The sequence below is a fragment of the Pteropus alecto genome, unplaced genomic scaffold (genome assembly GCF_000325575.1).
Source record: "Pteropus alecto unplaced genomic scaffold, ASM32557v1 scaffold222, whole genome shotgun sequence".
In the NCBI taxonomy this organism is placed as follows: domain Eukaryota; kingdom Metazoa; phylum Chordata; class Mammalia; order Chiroptera; family Pteropodidae; genus Pteropus; species Pteropus alecto.
The window spans coordinates 351,496-374,483 of record NW_006433716.1 but is presented as its reverse complement, the minus strand read 5'-3'; the positions used below and the strand labels follow the sequence as shown (position 1 = coordinate 374,483).

Below are 22,988 nucleotides of genomic sequence, written 5' to 3'. Positions count from 1 at the left end.
CTGGTCAAGATGGCAGAGTAGGTAAACGCTGTTCTTTCTTCCTATCACAACCACATCAGAATTACAATGAAACTACAGAACAACCATTATTGGGAGTTGCCTGAAATATAGGTGAACTGAAGGCCTATAACTGAAGACATACACAGGAGGCCACTTTGAGACTGGTAGGAGGGGTGGATACACAGAACAGGCTGGTTCCGCACTCACCCTGAACTCATGTCATTTGAATTTGTAGCTGACAGTATTCCTGTGTCCAGCAAATTCTCTGGAATGTATTTCTGTTGCTGGCCGCCATACTCAAAAATAATTACTAAGTAATTCTCAGGATCACTTAAGATCTATGTTAGTTGATAGAATTAGAGGCTACTAAGGAATTAAAAACAATCAGAATGAATGATTGTTTAATGATAGTGGTTAAAAATCAGGAGGGGTATCTCGATTGCAAAGGTCTCCCTAGAAGAGCAAAAGGTTCCAAACCCATACCAGTTTCCCCAGCTCAGGGTTCCAGTTCAGGGAAGAGATGTCCCAACAACTTCTGGCTGTGAAAACTAGTGGAGTTTGTGGCTAAGTGAGATGGAGGGCAGCTGGAGTCACAGATGTTTCTCTTAAGTGGCCCGGGAGCAGACTTAACTCGCAGATGGACTGATTTGCCCTGAGCTCCAGTGCTGGAGCAGCAGCTCAAAAGGAGCCAGGGACATATGAGGAGGAACTGAATTGTCTGGCTTCAGGGTGAGGGCTGGAGGGGCAGCTTTCTTCCAGATAGAAATCCTGGCGGTTTGTTGAACCCTTCCTCTTTCCAGTACACTGAAGCAGGCAGCCACTGTATTTGAGTCTCCCTCAACCTAGCCAACTCTGGTTGCTCTACCTGATGATTCTCTTAGACCCCACCGCTCCCAACTCGTGTTCTCAGCCAAGGCACTTCCAGTGGCTTTTCAATAGAAAGAGCCTGTCCTGGCTCATACTATGGAATTTTCTAAAATCTTTCAAAAGCTTGCAAAACTCATACCAGCAGCATCTAGCCTCAGCATGCCCCATACCTCTTGTTGAGCAGCCCCTAGCCTGGCATACGGACTTGGTTTATGGATTGGTCGCTCAAGGCACCTCTAAGCCAGTGCAGGTAGAAGCCATCTACGATTGTTGGGTGACTCTTACCAAATGACCCCAGGCAAGGCACAGGCTGTGGCTGGAGCCCTTCCCAGGAGGCCCCAGGGTGGCTTTAGACCTAGCTGGGGCACCATCCTTGACCCCACATCTGAGGACAGTACACCCAAAGGGCAGACTCAGCAGGCACCAGAGCCCTGCTAAATTGCATCTTGCTATGTAGGGTCAGCCTCTCACTAGCTGGTCCTCACAACTGATCAGCTTGAGGATTGGTCCTTCCCATTGATATGCAAACAGCAACCAAGGCTCAATTACAATGGCAGGACCCATACAACCCATACAAGGGACATACCTGGAGCACCTGGCCCAGATGATCAGGGAAGACTGCGCCACTGGGCCCCACAGGGCACCTACATAAGGCCACTGTAGTAAGCCTGGAAGAAATAACAGCCTTACCTAATACATCTAAACAAACTCTTGGAGGCAGTCAAAATGGAGAGACAAAGAAATATTTCCTAAATGAAAGAACAGAACACAGCTCCAGAAAAAGAGCTAAACAAAATGGAGACAAGTAATCTACTAGATGCAGTGTTCAAAACACTGGTTATAAAGATGCTACATGAACTTAGGGGAAGAGTAAATGAACTAAGTGAGAACTTTAACAAAGAGAAAACATAAAAAAGAAATGAGGAATACAATAATTTAAATGAAGACTACATTAGAGGGAATGAACACTAGATTAGATGAAGGAGAGGATCAAATCAGCGATTTAGAAGGTAAGGTAGCAGAAAACACCCAATCAGAATAGCAACGAGAAAAAAATCCAAAAAAATGATATTTTAAGGGGTCTCTGGGACAACATTACAAGTACCAATGTTCACATCATGGGACTACCAGAATGAGAAAAGAGAGAGCATGGGATTGAGAGCCTATTTAAGAAAAAATGACTGAAAACCTCCCTAACTTGGTAAAGGAAATAGACATACAAATCCATGAAGCACAGTGTCCCAAACAAATGAACTCAAAGAAGCCCATACCAAGACACATCATAATTAAAAATGCCAAAGGTTAAAGACAAAGAATCTTAAAAGCAGCAAGAGAAAAGAAGTTAGTTACCTATAAGGGAGATCCCATAAGACTGTCAGCTGATTTCTCAACAGAAACTTTGCAGACCAGAAGGGATTGGTAGGAAACATTCAAAGTGATGAAAACCAAGGACCTACAACCAAAATTACTCTATCCAGCAAAGCAATCATTTAGAATCGAAAGATAGATAAAGAGCTTCCCAGACAAGAAGAAGCTAAAGGACTTCAACAATACCAAACCAGTATTACAAGAAATGTTAGAAGGACTTCTTGAAGAAAAAATATATATGCATAATAAAAAGGCAATAACTACTTATTTATCAACAATTATTTTAAATGTAAATGGGTTAAATGCTCCAATCAAAAGAAGGTGGCAGAATGGATAAGAAAACAAGTATGCTTCTTATAAGATACTTCAGATAGAAAGACATAGACTGAAAGTAAAGGGATGGAAAAACATATTTCATGAAAATGAAAAGGTTAGGGTAGCAATACTCATAGCAGACAAAATAGACTTTAAAACAAGGGCTATAACGAGACAAAGAAGAACCGAGTAATCCCACTTCTTGGTATTTATCTGAGTAAACCTAAAACACTACTTCAAAGGGACATGTGAATCTGTTCATTCATTGTAGCATTATTTACAGTAGCCAAAATATGGAGGCAACCTGGGTGTCTATCAGTGTATGAATAGATAAAGAAGTGGTACATGTATACAATGGAATATTAGCCATAAAAAAAAAGAATGAAATTCTTGCCATCTGCAACAACATAGATGAACCTAGAGGGTATGTGCTAAGTAGAGTAAAGCTGAGAAAGACAAATACCAAGTGATTTCACTTACATATGGAATCTAAAGAACAAAATAAACAAAACAGAAACAAACTCATAGATACAGAGAACATTTTGATGGTTGCCAGATGGGAGGGGTATTGAGGTAAGTGAAAAGGGGGAAGGAATTAATAAGAATAAATTGGCAGTTACAAAATAGTCAAGGGGATGTAAAGTATAGCATAAGGAATATAGTCAGTAACATTGTAATAACTACGCATGGTGTCAGATGGGTACTAGATTTTTTGGAGTGATCACTTCATAACTTTTATAAATGTTGTATAAGTCACCAGTTTGTACACCTGAAACTAATATGATATTGTATGCCAACTGTAATTGAAAAATAAAAAAAAAACTATTAAAAACCAAGCATGGTAAACTGTATCATAATGAGTGTTTTGTCTTCTGTTTTTGGCAAATGACTTACCAGTGATGAAGATACACTACAGGTACAAAATTAGTTCTGAACTATCATAATACCTTTTATAATATAGAATATTATGCCTTTCAGGAAACTTAAAAATTCCTTTTTTTTTTTAAATTTTTTTTTAGACGAGGCAACCCTTGCTTGACTTCACAGATTGCAAGGACCTTGTCAGTTTAGAATCCCTTATTTTTTTTATTTTTTATGCCTACAGCACCTGGTCTTCCTAGGTGGTCTCCCATCCAAGTCTAACCAGGCCCAACCTTGCTTAGCTTCCGAGATCAGACGAGATCGGGTTTGTTCAGGGTGGCATGGCTGTAGACTTAAAAATTCTTAATTGTATTATAATACACTTAGCTCATTAAATATTAAAAAACAATTAGTTATTTAGAAATACTTGCTTAATTATTGTCAATACTGTAAAAAAAGTCAAATTTATATAGTTGTTTAGTCTTTATGTTCATGGAAATGCTTATGTGTTTAATATTAAAAAGCATTATGGGAAAAACAATGAAATTTTATAAAAACCAGTAAACATTTATTACTGTGTTAATTTTCCTTCAAAACAGAGCCACTCTCACTTAAGATAGTCGATTTCTACCAATATACCTCAAAGCTTTACTTGAAAGACTTCTGATTGTTACCACTACATACCACTGTCTATTGTGTCTTTTGTTCATACCTGCTCTAGTGCCCCATTTCCCATTCTGATAAGACATTATCTCTTCTCAGCATAGACCTCACAGTCAATACTCCCTAGCCTTACCTATCACACTTTAAAGCACATTTTATCTCTTTCAAGATTTGGGACATTTAACATAGGAATACTTTCTTAGTCTTACTGAAATCTAAGGTCATGTTTCTAAAAACATCTCTGAAACATTATGAAAAAATCATAATCTTGCTTACATTGAGAAATTCAGTCTAAATCTGCACTATCCATCATAGTAGCCAATAGCTACATGTAGCTATTTAAACTAAAATTAAGTAAAATAAAAATTAGTTCCCCAATAGCACTAGCCATATTTCAAGTGCTCAATAATTGCATGTATTAGTGCTGATATAGAGTATTTCCATTGTTCCAGAAAGTTCTTTTGAACAGCCCTGTTGTAGACTCCCTTAGACCCAGTTCTATTAGTCAACCTGACATGTTGAGTCTGTGTCTTAATAAGCCCTACCTCTAGTCCCACCTTGTTGTCTAGTTCAAGCTTCCACTATATCACGATGCTAAGATATTAGTTTTCTTTTTCATTTCAGTGATTCTCTTTGATTATCAGATTTATTGGTGACATTCATGAGGACTATCAGAAAATTGTGGAGTGTAATTCTGGTTGTGCTTTGGATTTTCTATTTTGGTAGCATTTCCAAACTGAACACTCATACTTAAAATAAAATTTTTTTTTTTAGGTCCCCAGAGGCAAATTTTAGACAAATCTTATTATCTCGGGCTTCTTCGGTATGTTAAATAAACATTTTTTTTCTATGCACGATCATGGAGTTTTAACTGTGGTACTTATTAAGATTATTGGGTATCTATTGATTCCTAAGAATTATTTTGTATTTTAACATAATTTTTGGTTGATTTGACCATATTACCAAATAGATATATAATATAATTAGTCTGAGATTTTAAATTTTACGTGTCAGCATGTATGTGAGCTATATATTTCAGGTTACCCTTTTTAAAGTCTAATGATAATAGCCTTATATGCTTCTTTCATTAACTATTCTGAAATATATTATTCAGACCATTGAAATGTTACCAGTTACATCTAGTAAGAAAGGGAATATGTATATACTTAAATATGAACATTAATTAATACAGTTTTATCTAAGTATATATTTGGTCAATTGCTACAAATGTAGCCTAATTTTAATTAATTCATAAGCTTTGTTATATATTTGTGCATCTCTAAATTAAGAACTTTTTTCTTATTCTCTACCTACCTTTTTCTCTGCTCAGCTGTCCTACTGCCTTATCTCCATTTTTCCATTTTATTTTCTATTTGGCTCATCATCTATATCTTCTTTCTTATTTCCATTTCATTTAACCCCTTCTTCTGTTGTGTCCTAACAGCTGTTTTTTTCCTCAATCCTGCTTAATTCCTTTCATTTTTAATTACCTGGATTTTTTTGATTATCAGACTTCTAGAAGGCAAAAAAGAGAAGTGTAGGTTTTCCCCATCTGTCCTTAAAGCTAACATCAATAAGAAAGATAGTGAAGCCATCAGTTGTATGGCATCTCTTGAAATCCAGCCACTTTTTAATCAAAAGAAGCGAAGAGAATGGAGCTATTTCTCATAATTGCATTGCTTCTCTTCCCAGGATTTATGATTCTGCCTCAGAGACTGGTTCTAGCTATTTGTGTAATTGTTTTAAATATAGAGTAGTGTTTCTCAACTGGCAAGAGAACATTTGGCAAATATTAGACCCATTTTTGGTTGTCAAAACAGATTGGGAAGATATGCTGATAGCATCTAGACCAGGGATGCTGTTAAACATCCTACAGTGCACAGCATACCATCCCTACTGCTCACCAAAGTATTACCCAATGACCTAAAATGTCAGTAGTGTCGCTCTTGAGGAACCCTGCCCTAGAGGGTAGCAGTATCTGTGAAGGTGACAATTAGGCATCGACTTCTGTCTATAGATTGTACCAGTTTGACCAAGTTTCCATTCGGCCCTGTGTCATCTTTCTTAATGATTAGAGAGAGAATCTATGTCAGTTTCTTATCAGTTAGGATATGTCTCATTCTTAATCAAAGAAGCCACTTAAATTGTTTTTCTTATTTTAGTTAAATTTTATAAAACCATTTATATTATTGACAAATGTTTATGAAAAGTTTGTATGGTTGACTAGAAAGAGTCTTTTCTGGATTAAAAATGTTGCTGACTTTCTTATTTCTTTTCATTTAGAAGTAAAATAAGTGAACTTACAACAGAAATTAATAAACTTCAGAAAGAAATAGAAATGTACAATCAAGAGAATTCAGTATATTTATCATATGAAAAGAGGTAATTGTTCAGTTAAAATGTGCAACATCTTTTTTACTAGTAACATTTAATGTAATACGTTTCAAGAGTTTAATGCTGAATTTGTTATCGATAATGTTTGTAATGTTCATTTGCTTATTTATTGATTTATGAATGAATTTATTTTATGCTTGCAGAGCTGAGACTTTAGCAGTTGAAATCAAAGAGTTTCAAGGACAACTAGCAGACTACAACATGGTATTTGCTTTTTTTGAATAATTTAATTGTTTTTTACCTGAATACATATTAAAATACATAATTTAAAATATATATTAAAAATGTATTATTTTAAATAACAAGTAATACATGAATACATGCTTATTGTGACAGATTGAAACCATGGAAAGTGTAGAGATTAAAGTGTCCCTCATATCCCTCCCTAGAAATAATTTGGCTTAACAGATTGATAGGTATTCTTCCAGTCTTTTTTTAAAAAAGTACATTTACTTAAAAATACAGAAACATACACTTTGTTTTCCCTATGTTAAAGTGATAATCTTAAAAGTAGCAAAAATTTATTGGGTACTAATAATGTCATTATTGTAAAAAAAAAATTTTACTTTTCTGTGGAATATCGTCATCACGAAATTTAGAAATTTAGTATGCAGATTATCTCCATCTATATGTTTCATTCAAAATACAGTGTTTGCCTTCTGTCAAAATAGAGTATGTAGCATAAACATAGTTCTACCAAGGTTGCTTTCTAATGTGGACTTTGAGAAGAAATAATCTTGGTAGTAAAGATAACTGCTCCAATCTTTGGAGTGATCTTGGCCCCATGATATATCTAGTGTCAGAATTTTCTTTCCATAGGCGATTTAGTCAGCAGTGGTGTCTGGGCTTAATGAAAAAGAAAAGCTTTTATCTTACTTCTCCTGTTAAAAATAGTGTTATATAAAATAGGAAACATTATTATAATGGTTAGGTAAATTATTGTATAGCTACTGGGTATTGTTATATTATACTTATAAACAAAATTTTGCTGAATATAGTATATTGTAATTTTTAAATTTGTTGGACTGTATAATCCATAACACATTTTACAAGGCTTAATATTCAGTGCAAATTTTTTAATGAACTGTTCTAAATATGAGAAAAATAGTGTTTTATAAAAGATGACATTAGATGAAAGGGATTTTTAGTTGTACTAGAATACATTAGGTAAATTACTTAGTATAAAAATATTAATGTGTAAAACATGCTACATGTAGATTTAATGAGCTAACATCTGATACAGAGAAAGCATTTAGCCAAGTTTCTAACATAAATAGTAAGCATGAAATAAATGTTGTCTTTTTATTATTTATTATTTATATTACGGTAAGAAGTGATACATACTTATATATCTTACATTAATAAAACTTTGTCTTTTAGATTCAATTACAGTCAAATGGTTTGCTTTTAGTAGCCCTCCTGTTCAAATTCTGGCTCTATAACTTGCTAAATTTCTTTATGTATAATATCTACTTCATAATTAGGAAAATCAGTGAAATAACAACAGTGTCTGGCACAAGATAAATATGTTAGCTATCGCTTTTATAGACTAACTTTCTGAAGTAGACTTATGGTGTTTGGTTTGTGCCTTACCCGGTTGCTTAATTTTTAAAAAACCAAATAAATCATTTTACATTTTCACTGGTTTAAATTTGTAAATCTGTTAACACCTATCTCCCCTGAAAAACTAGAGCGTGAGAGAGAGAGATCTTCCCCAAACTTTTGTCTTCTCTAGACCCTTCTTTATAAGCTCAGACTTCTCAGAGTTCTTCAGAGTACAATTTGCAGGAAGAATAGTTCATTACTGTTCACTTTTTTACATTCCTAAAAAATGTGGTTCATTGATTGGCTAAATGCGCAGTATGTGCATACTTAAGTAGCTCAATATTTGTTTTTATTATAGAAGATAAAATACTTGGAAATATTAATGCTTAAATAACTTCATTATTTGTAAGGTTGATAGAATTCATTATATTATGAAAATCTAGAGGAAATTTATGAAGACTAATAGAATGTATTTTTTTCCCATATTTTTGTTTTAGTTGGTAGATAAACTCAATACCAATACTGAAATGGAAGAAGTAATGAATGATTACAACATGGTAAGAAAATTTATAAGCAGATCTACATAAAACGTATCCTCCAAAACAAAGCATTTATATCTAGAAATAGTGTGATGAAACTTGTGGATTTTAGAGATGGTTATTACTGATTCTAAATACCACTATTACAGTTGAGTTCCCTTAATTGCTCTTCTTAAATTTTTTCCAGTTGGTTGGCTCTCCCAAGTGGATACTTCAGTGTCTTTCTTAAAGGCTATGGTTGAACTGGTCTTGTATGAAGCGTTAGTTAGGAAGTCCTGTCTACATTTCCTTGTATATAATTTAGTTTGTAATACTTCCAGTTTAATATTTGCACAAATGGAGCTGAGTACTCAGTGGAGATACTATGGTACCCTTACAGAGTATAAGAAAGGGAGAAAAACGAGTATCATATGATGCCAGACATAATGCTACTTTTGATTGGTAAATGAGATTTTTTGTTGACTACTCATGTTATTTGGTAGAAAACAATAAAATGTTAGTAGCTAATTTATTTATAATCACTTAGAAGAAAATCACTTTCAACTTGTAATTTACATAGCTTATAATTTATTTAGAAAATCGTACAATATTCTATGGAAGCATAGAATTTATAAAATAACTTCTAAATTGGGGTTCTAGAAGCATGATAATTTAGTGAAGTTATTCTTAGTTTTAAGAAAATAGAAGAAGTCTCAATTTAAAAACTATTTTCAATGCCAGATATAAAAAGTAAAAAATTCTTTATTTTGTCAGTTTTTTGGGATAGGTCCAAATTCTAAGCTAAATGCACAGATAGAGTCAACTAAGAATACTCAGGTAAAGTTCTGAACAATTTAAGAAGAAAACTTGTGTTGGGTTTAAATTCAAATATTAGTAATCAACTAAACACCCAATAAATTCTTGAGATTTTGTTTACATAAATTAAGTTTACATTGGATTATTTAACAAATCGCTAAAGAACAATGAATATCTTTGTTATGAGATTACAATGCCTATGAAAAAAACTGTTTCTTTTTATTTGGTGTTATGCTTTGTTAATTGAAAAAACATTATTTTTTTCAAACTTTGTATGTGGCATTAGGATTTTTATAATAATTTCTCAATTAGTTCATAACCAGAATAAACTTTAAAGAAATAGTTTGGTTTAATGGTAATTTATCATCAGTAACTTCTGTGTTAACTCTCTATTCAGCTTAAAGCTCAAAATGATCGAGAAACACAAAGTATGGATATGATATTTACTGAAAGACAAACGTAAGTACAATCCATTTAGAATTAAAACAGATTTATAAGTGAACTGTATTAGGTAGTTTAATTTCTGAGCCATTTATTTCCTTATGAATTATCTTGTTTTTCCCTGTTGCATTTTTTATTTAAAAAGAGTTGAATATTTGTAGTACCGATTTTATTGTTTAGACACCTGTTATCTTTATTTACCATTAAGTACCCAAACCCTATACAAATGAAATTACTACATAGATTAAACAAAATTTTTACTTCTAGAATTTTAAAATCTAAGATGGATAAGAACATCTTCATGTCTGCCATTTATAATTCTAACCTGAGCTTTTAACTAATTTGAATTATGAGATTTAAGCCCCAGTCTGATGAAAGGCACATTATTAGTCTGTGGGCTGTTTACAGTATTTTATTGTTTCATACATTATTCAAAACTTAGTATCTGTGGTATATAATTGAGACTAGGTGAAATAGATTCTCCTGACCCCTTTTAAGCATAAATTTAAATTAAGAACATTATGAAGTTTACTTTTAAATGCAGCAGGATAAATTTATTTCATGTGTTAATCACATGGCCATCTCAATAACACAAGGATCTGCCTTGACACTTCTCATTCAAAAAGAGCAAGAAATACTATACCTTGAGAAGGCAGGTGTAAAAAACGTCTGTTTTCATTTTCTTCTATTTTAGTACTACCATTTAGTGTGGTATGATCATCTGGTTTATTATGGAACATCTATTCATAATACGTTGGTTAAAATATATAGCCTCAATATATTACTACACTACTTAGACACCTGGCTTTAATTCGGTTTCACATGGGTGCTTGATCTAATGATTCTCTTCCAGTTCTGATGTCTTCGGTTTTCTAGTTTGGTATTAGTCAAAATCAGTTATCTTTTAAAAATGTGTAATTATAATTTTAAACTCATTCATTCATTTTTGTTTAGTCAGATATTTATTGAATACTCCATACCCAATTATGAGAGGTTCTTCAGTATAAGAGATTAATATGGTCTTTTCTGATTTATAAAACATTTCATTTTACTCTTTCTTAAATTTTCACATTTGCCTTTTAAATTAGTAAATGATGTTTTGGTAAAATGATAGGTTACTTAGAAAATGATGCCTTGTGTTTCTATTATCTCACTCAAAATTGAGGTTGAAAATGTTGATTTATGATTGATATTATATATATATATTATCTATTAGGAAATATTACACGTAAAGCACTTACATCCTGTATTGAAAACATTTTTATAAAAACAAGCAAATATGCATGGTAAATAAGGGAGTTTGTTTTCCTATTTCACAGGGTATATCATCCTAAACAGTTTTTATTTTCCTCAGTAGACAAATGAACTAAATTTACTATTGATATAACCTTTAAATGACCATTTTGCAGAACATAACGTACATCTACATTATTTTTAGTGTCTTTTTTCTAAAAAACTGCAACGTAAATACACATTTAAAAAACTTTATTATAGAGAAATTTTAGCATACACAAAAATAAAATAGTGTACTATACTCCAGTGTACCCATGTCCCAGCTCCATCTGCTCATATTTAACCCTGATCCATCCACGCCTCTAACCACTGTTTCCTTTTCTGTATTATGATAAAGAAAATCTAAAATATGTCATTATATTACATCCATAAGTATATTTTAGTGTTTTAAAGATATTTTCCTCTAAAAAATATAAATACTTCCTTACATATAGAAGATAAAGATGGTAGATTTTATTATAGCTTTTAATGCCACTGTTTACATTGTTATTAAACTTATGATTTCAGCAAATTGATTATAAGGAATTGGCAAGTAATTCAGTTTAGACTCTTCCTATAATAGTCTCAAGGCCAGTGTTTTCCAAACTGTGTTATTTGGACCCTTATTGTGCTTGTGAGCTCTTAGTAGGCATACTTCAAAGAAAGGATTTTGGTGTCGAGGAAGTTTGGAGAATTCTTGACAATTTGCTTCTGAAGAACAGAGCAGTTTAGCTTAGTAAAGTCTTGGATGACTCCTGGAGTAAAGAATCTTGTTCAAACCCAGTATTTCCTATAGTAAGTCTATAGTAATTGGAACATGTACCTTTCATCTCCCCTATAAATACTTCGGAATGTCTCTCTGGAAATTAATGTTCTAGAAAACAACTTGGGAAGCATTCCTATATCTATAGGACCCCAAACAGCTGTCCATGGACCAACTGAAGATTTCTCAGCCCTAGCACAGACTCATTTGAATAAAAATCTGTCAAAGAGAGGCAGAAATATGTATTTTTTTAAAAAATAAGATTTGTAGATAATTGTGATACCCATTTTGGAAGCCACCATGCTATTCAGTTGTGATGATCGTGCATTATGGTGACAGTCTTTATTAACCAAAAGCAGTAGTAACTTATTAGGGATTGTGCTTGGCTCTTGTGCCTGTGCTTTAAATTACTAGCAGATTTTCAGGAAATTTATTGTGCTAAATCAGGAAGCATTTAAAAAAATGTTTTCCAATTCTATGAATTTATTTTATGAGCATAAAAATCAGCCTTTGTGTACTGTCAGTTTAAGCTATGTCTGTTCTGTATTCTGACTCATGATATAAATCCAAAACTTTTCTCTACTGATTGCAATCAGTAAAACTTTAATGTAATTTAATATGTGTTACATCAAATATCTAAGCTAATATGAGAATCAGTTAATTTTAATTAATGAATAATTTACTTTAGGCTTTTTCTTTATGTATGGATGGTCTCCTGAATGCTGCTGAGAATAGTAATACTAATATTGTACCTTAGCTACCGAGGACTGTCGGTTACTGTACTTGGACTGACTTGCTCAATATCAATGAGAAAAACATAATTTTATGGTATTTATCTGTGTTACAATTAATATGAAGGTCTGCTAGGTATAGCCTGGTATGTCACATATCAAAATCTTCATGTCTACACTGTGAGTGAACTGATAACATTTTTTAAAGAATCAAACATTGAAAGAAGTTAATTTTCTTCACATGATTCATGAATATCAATATATTTGTCTTCAATAAACCCATCGTCATCTACCACAAATGAATGTACATGTTCAAATATTACTAGAGTTTCTTTGGAGTTTGTATCTGGTATCTGTGAAAGAGAACTTGGATTTTCAGTAAAACCATCTTCGTAGGTTTCTGCTTCATGCTCTTCCAGGTGATGATGCTTGTAACTAAGCAGAAAATTGTACCATATGGGGCATTTGATAGCAATAAAAATGAGGAGTGAAGTTACCAGCATGGTAGCTACACCACCACCAAGTAAAGCCCAGCTTTTTCCAAGAGGTCCTTGTTCTTAAATGGAATACAGAGAGATAGGGAGAAAGAGAGAGATTTTGTTAAATTGACAAAAAATAATAATAATTACATGTTCTAAAAACTCTTCAATATTGGTATTAAAAATGTACACTGTAATTTTCTTAAAGCAATAGTTACCAAAACATTGTAGTTTTACAATAAATGAAGATATTTCATAATGTGGTAAAGAGTACTTTTTTCAAAATAACTCCTATCTTTGCAAGTATTGTTTATCCATTCATCTAAAAACATTATTGATTTAAGCCTGTTAAGAATTGTGACTTGACTAGTGAAAACTAAGGCTATGAGAAGTTAAATAATTTGTCTAGTAGCATTTTGCTGGTAACTAGCAGAGCCTAGTTTGGAAACCTAGTATTTTGTAAATCTTTTGTTGAGATGAGGAATTCTTTTACATTGTTTCTAGAAACTTAAAGTGCAGAATAATGAGAACTACCTTAGTTTATTTAGTATGCTACCTTCAGCAATATTAATATTCAAAACGAGTATATTACCTGAATTTCTCGTTAGATTGTTCAAAGAGCTATTAAATGTTGAATTGCTAATGGACTGAAAATTAATATAAAGATCTTCAGTTATAGGTGAAGGAAATTTTGAGTGGCATTCAGCCTTATAATGTACTATTTTGATACTGTAGCCCTTCAGGGTATCTGGGTAGCTGCACATGGTGATGTTCTCATTTTCTAAAAAATCAGAAAGAATAAGTTAAGATTTTCATGGAAAATAAAATTATTATGGTTAATAAATTTTATGGTTAACAACATTTTATAATTATTTTTATCTAGAATTTTTTGTCATATTTATGTCATTGTTAGATACTGTAAGAAACTCTTGTATTGCCTAGGAACATGAGGGAAAGATGCACATTCCTGTTTATGAAGTTATTTTATAAATATAGGTTAAGTGTTGTTTCTGTTTATTGTTCTGTTTGTCTGTGTTAGTAAAGATGTTATGATAAAAGTTGTGAAAATCTGGATCTCAGGCAGAGCATGATTTGCAATTAAGAAAGTAGGACGCCTGTTTTTACCTATTGTCTGGCAGGATAGCCTAAATATAGGAAGTACTTAAAAAATTAAATTGAGTATTGAAAATGCAAACTAAATACATAAAGTGACAGTATCATCTCACATATATAGAACACTTAAATTTATTCTTTTTCTGGAGAGGCAGAGGGAAAGCATCTATTCAAAAATTACTTTTCAGTGTTTCTTCCTGTTTCCCTTAAACAGGAATAGTTTTCTTTTCTTTAAAAAATGATATGAGAGACTTTTTTGCGGTGAAACAACCAAAAATCAATTACATTTTGGCTTTGATTAATTTAAATTATGATTGCTTACCTAGTGTCACATTTGATGTGTTCAACCAGTTCTGCAAATTCAGCAGACCACAAGAGCAGTTCCATGGATTTCCATATAAAATGATTATTTCCAGAGGAAAGAGTTGTGGTACATCAAAATAGCTTATCAAATTGCCTTGCAGATTCAGAAGTTTCAGATTTTTTAGAGGCACAAATATTTCAGGATTCAGTTGTAACATTTTGTTTTGGCAGAGATATAACTGTTTTAGTTTTTTTAAGCCGATAAATGCATCCTGTTGAATTATGCGGATAGAGTTTCTACAGATATTTAAAATTTGTAGATTGGAGAGGTTACTAAAACTATTATTATATAGGATAGTGACATTATTCTCAAACAAGTAGAGTTCAGTGAGTAAAAAATACGTCTGTAGAACACTTGTGTCTCTAATATTCAGAGTAATTTGGTTGTGACTGAGATCAAGTATAGTGACATCTTTATTTATATCCGCTGGAATCAAAGAATAATTCTTTTCAGTGAAATTACATTTGACTTCCTAAAAAAGAAAAAATTAGAAATACATTAATCAAAAAAATACATTACAATTTTCAAAATTTTTATATCCAGGCAATTAGGCATGGAAGGAAATAGTTTAGAGAAAAAAAAAATCTATCGAATCTTTTTGTGTTACGGTATGAAAAAGTAAAAGCAAATGTTTTTCTTCCATTATTGGGATGGAGTACTGAAGATTAAGGAAATTCTGATACATGTAATTGAGCAAGGAGATTCTAGTTAGTCATACAGGTATTTTCCAACTGTTATTACATAATATAATAATTATAGAAAGTATTGATATATTTATGTTTATATATCTGGAAATAAATACATAGTGAATAATAGTCCAGTTATTTTTTTGTGTAGGATTGACATTTGTAATGAGGAAATTGTTTTAAAATATGTAATTTTTAAAATCTGATATTACTAGATTATTTAATTTTTTAAATTAGAGTTGACATACAATATTATATTAGTTTCGGATGTACAACATAGTGATTAGACATTTACATAACTTACAAAGTGATCATGCCAATAAGTCTAGTGCCCATCTGACACCATACATAGTTTAAAATGTAATTTTTAAAAAATTGGCAGAGTTACCAGCACTATACATAGGGCTATTAAATAATTAAGAAATAATACTCAGTGTGTAACTCTATAGGCTGAACAGCTCAAAGTTTGGTGTTTTAAAAGAAAATATATCAGAAACTGAACCATGTATTGAATTTAAAGAGCCAGGCAGCATGAAGAAGTGCTTTCCTTATGTGGCTATTGATCCTAAGAAATAGTTCTTGTTTTAACTGTTTTTCTTGACATTGAAATGTAACCCCAAAGATAATAATGTAACTAATTTTTCTCATAAAAATGTGATTTTAAAAAGATTTCCTACATTTTAAAGTGTGGTTTTTAATGTCTTAAAACTAGTCTCTGATTTTACAGTAAGAATTTACAGATTTCTCAATCAACATTTTAAGAATTCAGTCTAAAAAAAATGAAGACTGCTTTTGTCAAATTAGAATCTGGCTAAGAGATCACAGATTTTGAATATACACAGCTAACTAAAGAGTTAATTTTGATAATTTGCGTTTTGTTTGTTTTGCTTCTGTTTATTGCCTTGGGATATTTTACTAAAAAGTGTACATTTGAAAATATTTTCACTATTTTGATTGTAAAAACTTACTGTTTTAGAAGTCTGGCTTTCATCTGATAATAATAACATGGAGAGAGGCCAAAACAAGATCAGGATGCATGTGGTTTTCATATCGCAGGCCTGATAGAAAAGAGAGCATTTTTATCTCAATACAAGACTACAACTTCAGAGATTATTGAGGACATTTTGATTTCCATTTTTTCTCCTTTTAAATCTATTTTTCTTAAAGTATATTAAATGTGAAACAACTACATTTTTCTTCACCCTCCCTGCATATTTATCTTAATAAACTGGAAAACTCTTGTGGAAAATTGAAAGAATATTTTTAGGATGTCTATTGGCCCTAGATCTATTGAAAGGAACTTTAAAACAATTGAAGTGGTTGTACACTTTAATATTTTAATGCGTATGCATAAAAGATAGTCCAGAAGAATATATATGTATGTATTTAAATATGTTCTTATATTACTACTTCTTGATTTTTCAATTTTAGCTGTCTTTTACGGGTATTATCCATTGACTAACTGTGGGAGATGAGAGTCTTCAGTTCTCTTTTGAACCCTTCCTACCTTCATCTCTAACACATCAAATATATACTTCCTGTTTCTTCATTCTCCAAACTTAGTTACTTGTAATTTTGGTTAGATGAATATTCATTGTTTATACCATCACGAGTGTATAAATGCTATCAATAACTGAGCCATGTAACATTACTTTTCTGTTCCTGTTCATATTATTTTGCTAAATTAAATGTACTTTTTTTTTTTCCATAGGCTTAGTTTCTTTTTTTTCCCCATAAATTTATACCCAAACTATTCCCTAGCAAATCACTCAGTAGTTTATGCATATTAGATATTTAATCTGTTTCATCTGCTTAAAGAAATCTGTCCCGTCCCAGCATATGCTGCCATGCTATAATCTGGATGAGCTGATCACTAGGCCCTCTGTACAGCTGTTGACTTCCACTCTCCCTCCACTCTCACTGTAGATTACCTTTTGTCTTGATTACTGGATTCCTGTTTCTCTTGAATGCCCTGTCTTGGATTACTGCCTTTTTTCGATGGCGCTGCCTTCAGTAGTTTCCTGAGAAGGTGTGTAGGAGGGAATCTTTTAGCCTTGAAAGATAATTTGGCCAAAAATAGAATTCTAAGTAGGAAATAGTTTTTCCTCAAAATGTTGAAGTCATTGTCCCATTGTCTTTGGATTTCTAGTATTATTGTTAAGAACGGTGATACTGTGTCATTATAATTCTTTATCATTTTGTCTAACTTGTCTCTTCTTAACCGCCAAAGCTTTTAAAATCAATATTCTGCAATTTCACGATCCTATGTGATAGTTTGTTTTCATTCATGAAACTAGGTACTTGGTATGGGTACTTTCAGTCTAGAAGCTGTGTCCCCCAATTTTGGGAAATTTCTGAATGATTTCATTGATGATACTAATGATTTTCTTCCTCTTCTTTAAAAAAAATCTTACTTCTCTTTCTAGAACTGCTTTAATTGGGTGTTGGATTTCCTACAAGAATTTTCATATTTTTTTTCTTTACTCTCTTATATTTTATTTCTGTGTGTTTTTGTTCTGCTTTCTGGGTGATATCCTCAACTTTATGTTTTAACTTTTCCATTAAAAGTTTTCTTTTTCCTGTCATCTTTTTAATTCTAGGAGCTTTTTTCTCTGAAAATTTTCTTTAATAGTATCCTATGGCATGAATGTAGTTTTTTTTCTTACTGTATTTTTTTATATCTTTTGTTGTTTTCTTTTTCCTTGTCCCCATATTATGCTTTTTCAGTTTATTTTAGTCACTATCCTTTGTGTTAGAAGCTTTCTCTTTTCATATATCTGTTAATATTTGGTTTGGGACTTAGATATAAGAGTGGGAAATGAAAAAGCTGATTGGAAACTGTGCATTTGTGGATCTTATTAACTTTACACCTTACAGTAGAGTGTACTTGCTGGACTCTTCTTGGGGAATCCCTAAATGTCATTATCTTTATATCTTTTCTCTTGGGCTAACTGGATTCCCAAAATGACATTTCTAATCTACTGCCTGAACAGATAAGGCCAGGAACTTTAACTTACTTTCTCTGCTTTCGGCTTGATGGTCCTGCACTTACCTGTGCCTAGTGCCCAGGTTCCCTTTGTTTTCTTCTCCACCGAGGAAAAAAGCCTCCACTTTGTTTATGTAAGAGAGGAGCATTACCTGACTGGGCAGAGGCAGGGCCAAAGACTTTCAACTGTGTTTTAGCCTCTCCTTCTCTACTTCCAGAATACGTGGTGTTGCCAATTTCTGGGCCATTTAGGCTTTCTGCAGTATAAATCAAGTTGGCTTCTCAGCTTTCCACGCTGTTGACTTGGGAAATTTTTGCTTTCTCTGCCAGTTTAAATTTAACTATTAACTTTCTACTTTCTAGGTTGTATTGCTTTTGCCTCCTCTTCCATTTTCTTTGTCCTTTAGAGTTTATATCTTATTAAAGTCAACATTAAAAACTATGCTGCAAACAAATGATCTGTTTGAAAGGTGTGAGTATATCCTGTTATTATCATCCTTAGCAGTTTTGTAAAATTTGGCCTTATTTTTCTTTTGAGTCTTCTTACAGCATATGTTGTAATTAGTTACTTATCGTTTTTAAGGAAAAGTTTATTCCAATAGAGCAAAAAGTAGAAAACTCAGAATGAGCAAGGCTTATTTTAAGTTACTAAAGTTTCTTAGCTCATTAGCTGTGAGGTATTTATTGTTATTTTGATACCGGTTTATTCTAGTTAATCTCTTTTTTGCCTTCAGTTTGTTGATCTGTTATGTTTATTACCTTTCTACTTTCTCCCTTTCTGTAGTTAAGTCGAATTTGTTAGAGAAAGCCGCTATTGTTCTTAGATTTCACAATGTGGATGTAGATCAAGAGAATCCCTTTTAAAGGAGTCAGAAGTGAATTCAGGCTATCACTTATTCCAGACCATTGCCCATGAAAGAGGGACCTCTAAATGATATTTAAAATATTTTGCCCACATTTTAGTGATCTTTAGGAATAAGTGTGCAGCTTCTTCGTTGACTCGTTTCATATTTCTCAATGGTGTATTGAAGTTCTTACTGATGTCTCTGGTAGGTATCAGATGTGGGTAAGGTAGTGATGAATAAGGGAGAAGCTCTTTTTTTCAGAAATAAATAGGATAGAGATTATTAAAGGAAGCAAATAGGCTGCAAAGAAAATTAACTGAACTTGAGTTGATATAGAAGTAGCTGAAGAAGGTAATGGAGGTCAGACAGGACTGAGCTTGTATGGAATGGTGATAGGATCATCTTATATTTATTATTTTTATCATCTATTTAATACTAACAATTGTTTTCTCTAATGTACTAAAGGAATTAAAATTATAAGGATTAGGAAATAATTTTTTTTTTTCTATTTGGTAAATTTTAGAGTCAGAAGCAGTATATACTCAGAGCTTAAGGTAGATTCTATATAAAAAAGCATTCAACAATTTAAAGCATTATTAGGACTAAAGCTACGAAATGTGTTTATTGAGTGCCATGATCCATGGGGTTTTTCATGTATTTGAGCATCTTTTGAGAGGGGAAAGATTGAGAGAGAAGGTGGATGTTGACCATCACGGCACTGAATAGATAAATCCCTAGACAAAAGCATTTGCTAGTATTATTGGCTATCTTGAGGAAATCAGATTGGCAAAATAGCTAGCCAGTATACTACGCAGAAATTGGCCTCGAGTCAATTTACCTTTTTAAAAAGTTGATTTAAAAAGAAGACAGTTGATATCACCTTTTTCTCCCTGTAGGATTTTTTTTCTCAACTTGAAATTTATTTTAAAATGATATTTGGGTTTAAATTTAGTGATTAAAAAATAGAGAACAAATGTAATATCAGTTTCATTTCATTATTTCACAAAATTAAGTGCCCTTTTACACAGCCTACCACCTATATTACAGAAAAAAAGCTTTACACAAGAGGAAATAAAAAATATTGAAAAAGAAACAATATTCTTGGTGCAGCTTTTAAGTACAAGTTTCTTAGTTTTTGTTATTTGCTTTAAATGACTTATATACCATGAAATAAAAATATGCTGCAATTTTTTAGTTTCGTTATGTGTATATATAGTCTTGCCATTAAATATTTTAGATATTATGCCAGAATTCAGTGTATTTGGAGTTAAGATGTAATAATTCACAACTTTTTTTTTTTTTTTTTTTGCATTTCTCATTTTTATTTGACAGAAAAAGTTGCTCTTGCTGTACAGATTTTAAAAAACCAAAATGCCTTTAAGAAACATGAAGAAAAGTTGGGAGGAGAGGGTCACACTGGGGGGCAGTAAGGGCCAACTAATTTCAACTCCTGCCCCTTCTTTCTAGGAACACCTCACACAACTTCCTAAGTCTCAAACTATTCCCCCTGGAACTTAGGAATAGAGGGGGAACACTGCCCTTTCTGACTCAGGACTGGGGAGTCCTGAAGTATATCTTCCCCTTCAGCAGTAATTAACTTCACTATCATAATAAACCATTTTATAGATTTTTTTTTTTTTTTTTTTACAAATTAAAAACATAATGGAAAATTTCAAGAAAAACCTCTAAGGAGAATAGTTATCACCCAATTTCAACAATTATCAACTGGCAGCTAGTCTTTTTTTCACCTTACAAATTTATTTTTAAGTTAATGTCACCTTCGAATGCTCTGATTAGCAAATTTCAAAACAAAAATGTTTTATGAATTTGATTGGATATATGTGAAACTTTTTTTAAAAAAAATAATTACTCTTTATTACATTGTAACAGGAAAAATTGGGGGGAGGCAATCTCACGGTAATATTTCTAAAGAAGATTGTGAAAATATAATCATATTTTCTGCTCTTTCATCACTTATTAAAGGTAGAGATTTTGTACAGACTTAGCAAGCAAACGTGATTTTCAGAAAGAATTCAACAACCACCACCAAACTTGTAAATATATAAGCTCTTACCTTTACTTTTTTGTCTTTGAGACTGGTGTGCTAAGGAATCTATTCTGTTTCTTCTACAGAATTAAAAGGAAAAGTATGTCATCTGATTGCATTTCACTTTGTTTTAACCTTTGTACTCAGTGAACAGGTGATAAAAAAAAAAAAAAAACTAGATATCCTTAGCAAAAGATTGACTAAGAAGAGTAATTTCTTAAAGTTATCTTTGATTTCTTTAGCGTAACAAATAAGGTGGTTTACATAAAATTTGTGTTTAATTACTCTTAAATTTAAATATTAACAAATTTACTTTGTGAGTTAAAGTACATAATTTTGAGAATGCATACTTGGAAAGATATATAGCTAATGTGATTTAAGTGTTAGTCCTAAAGGTATGATTCAAGTTGAAAAGATACCACCACCAAGTTTAGTATTCCACTAAGTTTCAACTTTGTTGTTTACTCAGTTTTATGACACTACCATTGGTGTTTTTACTGCTAAGTTATAACAGGAGCAAAGTACTCAGAACGTCAAAATACTTGATACTTAGCCATTATGTGGCCTTCAGAAAATCAGCTACCTTCCTTGTATGGTAACGTCCCCTCTGTAAAATGGAATACTGTACAACATTAGTTCTCATCTAACTGCAGTAGACATATCAGGCAAAAACATGGTTAAGATTCACTGTTGGTAGTAAGTAATCGTGGAATTCAGAATGTTAGTTCCAAAAGATTAACACCTCTGGGCCTCAGTATCCTTAATCTATGAAACAAAAAGTTTGAAATGGGTGATCTTTTCTCCTTGACATTTCTATGAGCCCCTATTCCATAGAAATTGTAGCAGCAGCAAACACATTTGTTATACTGTAGTAATTGAGGTTCAAAGTGAAGACATCACTTCCTGTTCAACAGTGAGACAAAAATAAATACAAATTCTAGATTGTCTGTTTAATTATGTTCATCATTTATTTGGTTATTATGATATGCTTTTAGGAGTTTTTATGAATTTATTTTTATTTTAAAATTTTATTAAATATATTGGGGTGATATTAGTTAATAAAATTATATAGGTTTCAGGTGTACAATTCTATAATACGTCATCTGTAAATTGCATTGTGTGTTCATCAGTCAAAGTCAAATCTCCAGTATATGAAGAAAACAGAGGTGCTAAACTTATGGACCTTGGTCTTCAAGAGGATTTTATGAATTTGATCTCAGAGGCAAGGGAAGTAAAAGTAAAAATAAATGCATGGGATTATATCAAACTAAAAAGCTTCCGCACACCAAAAGAAACCACCAACAAAACAAAAAGACAACCAACCGAGTGGGAGAAGATATTTGGAAAATTTCTGGGTTTAGATTATCTTATTCTAATAGTAGGATATGATATATGAAGAGTGTGGGTGTGATAGGTGGAACTTTAGGGCTTAGCTAGTGATTATGAAAACTGTAGAATTTGGTATCTACACATGAAAGAGATTAAATAGAATAATCATTTTGAAACAAAATAGAAATTTATAATATTGGGACTAAAATTTATCTTTAAGAAAGCTTTTTATGTGTGGATATTGAAATGTTTACATGATAACTAGCATTTTAACCTCTATTATTTTTCAGAATTTTTCTCTATCCTTTTGATAATTGACCGTGCATAGGTAATAAGTGGCACATCTCTGGTATTTCTGGATCACTGCTTATATGATAAAAATTATTATTATTTGTAATTAATTTTACTGCTACTACTTTATATATTATACTTATAATGTTACTGTTTCCTTTTCAGGGAAATTAAGTTATTTTGCAGTCCTAAAATATAGTTGATAATTTGTGTAATATCAATTTTAAAGCAGTAGATAAAAGAGAATTTATGCAAAACTTACTAATCTTAAGCTATGATTTTTTAAAATCGAAT

General features: G+C 32.0%; 2 protein-coding genes and 1 pseudogene across 3 annotated transcripts in view; 1 reads left to right on the top strand and 2 right to left on the bottom strand.

Moving 5' to 3' along the window:
* Positions 1 to 22,988, top strand: part of IFT74 (intraflagellar transport 74) — a 74,922-nt gene that overhangs the window by 10,723 nt on the left and 41,211 nt on the right. For both annotated transcript variants that reach the window (XM_006908341.3, XM_015586598.2), the window contains exons 4-8: positions 4,849 to 4,897; positions 6,358 to 6,456; positions 6,612 to 6,672; positions 8,511 to 8,570; positions 9,745 to 9,806. In XM_006908341.3, coding sequence (XP_006908403.1) covers positions 4,849 to 4,897; positions 6,358 to 6,456; positions 6,612 to 6,672; positions 8,511 to 8,570; positions 9,745 to 9,806 — 331 coding nt within the window. The remainder of the gene's footprint in view (positions 1 to 4,848; positions 4,898 to 6,357; positions 6,457 to 6,611; positions 6,673 to 8,510; positions 8,571 to 9,744; positions 9,807 to 22,988) is intronic.
* Positions 3,647 to 3,764, bottom strand: LOC112477008 (annotated as a pseudogene).
* Positions 10,826 to 17,709, bottom strand: LRRC19 (leucine rich repeat containing 19). The gene is made up of 4 exons (XM_025044287.1): positions 16,165 to 17,709; positions 14,469 to 14,982; positions 13,626 to 13,814; positions 10,826 to 13,110 (listed from the first exon to the last, which is right to left on the bottom strand). Exons 1-4 carry the CDS (start codon positions 16,243 to 16,245, stop codon positions 12,782 to 12,784), a joined length of 1,113 nt encoding a protein of 370 aa, XP_024900055.1. The 5' UTR covers positions 16,246 to 17,709; the 3' UTR covers positions 10,826 to 12,781.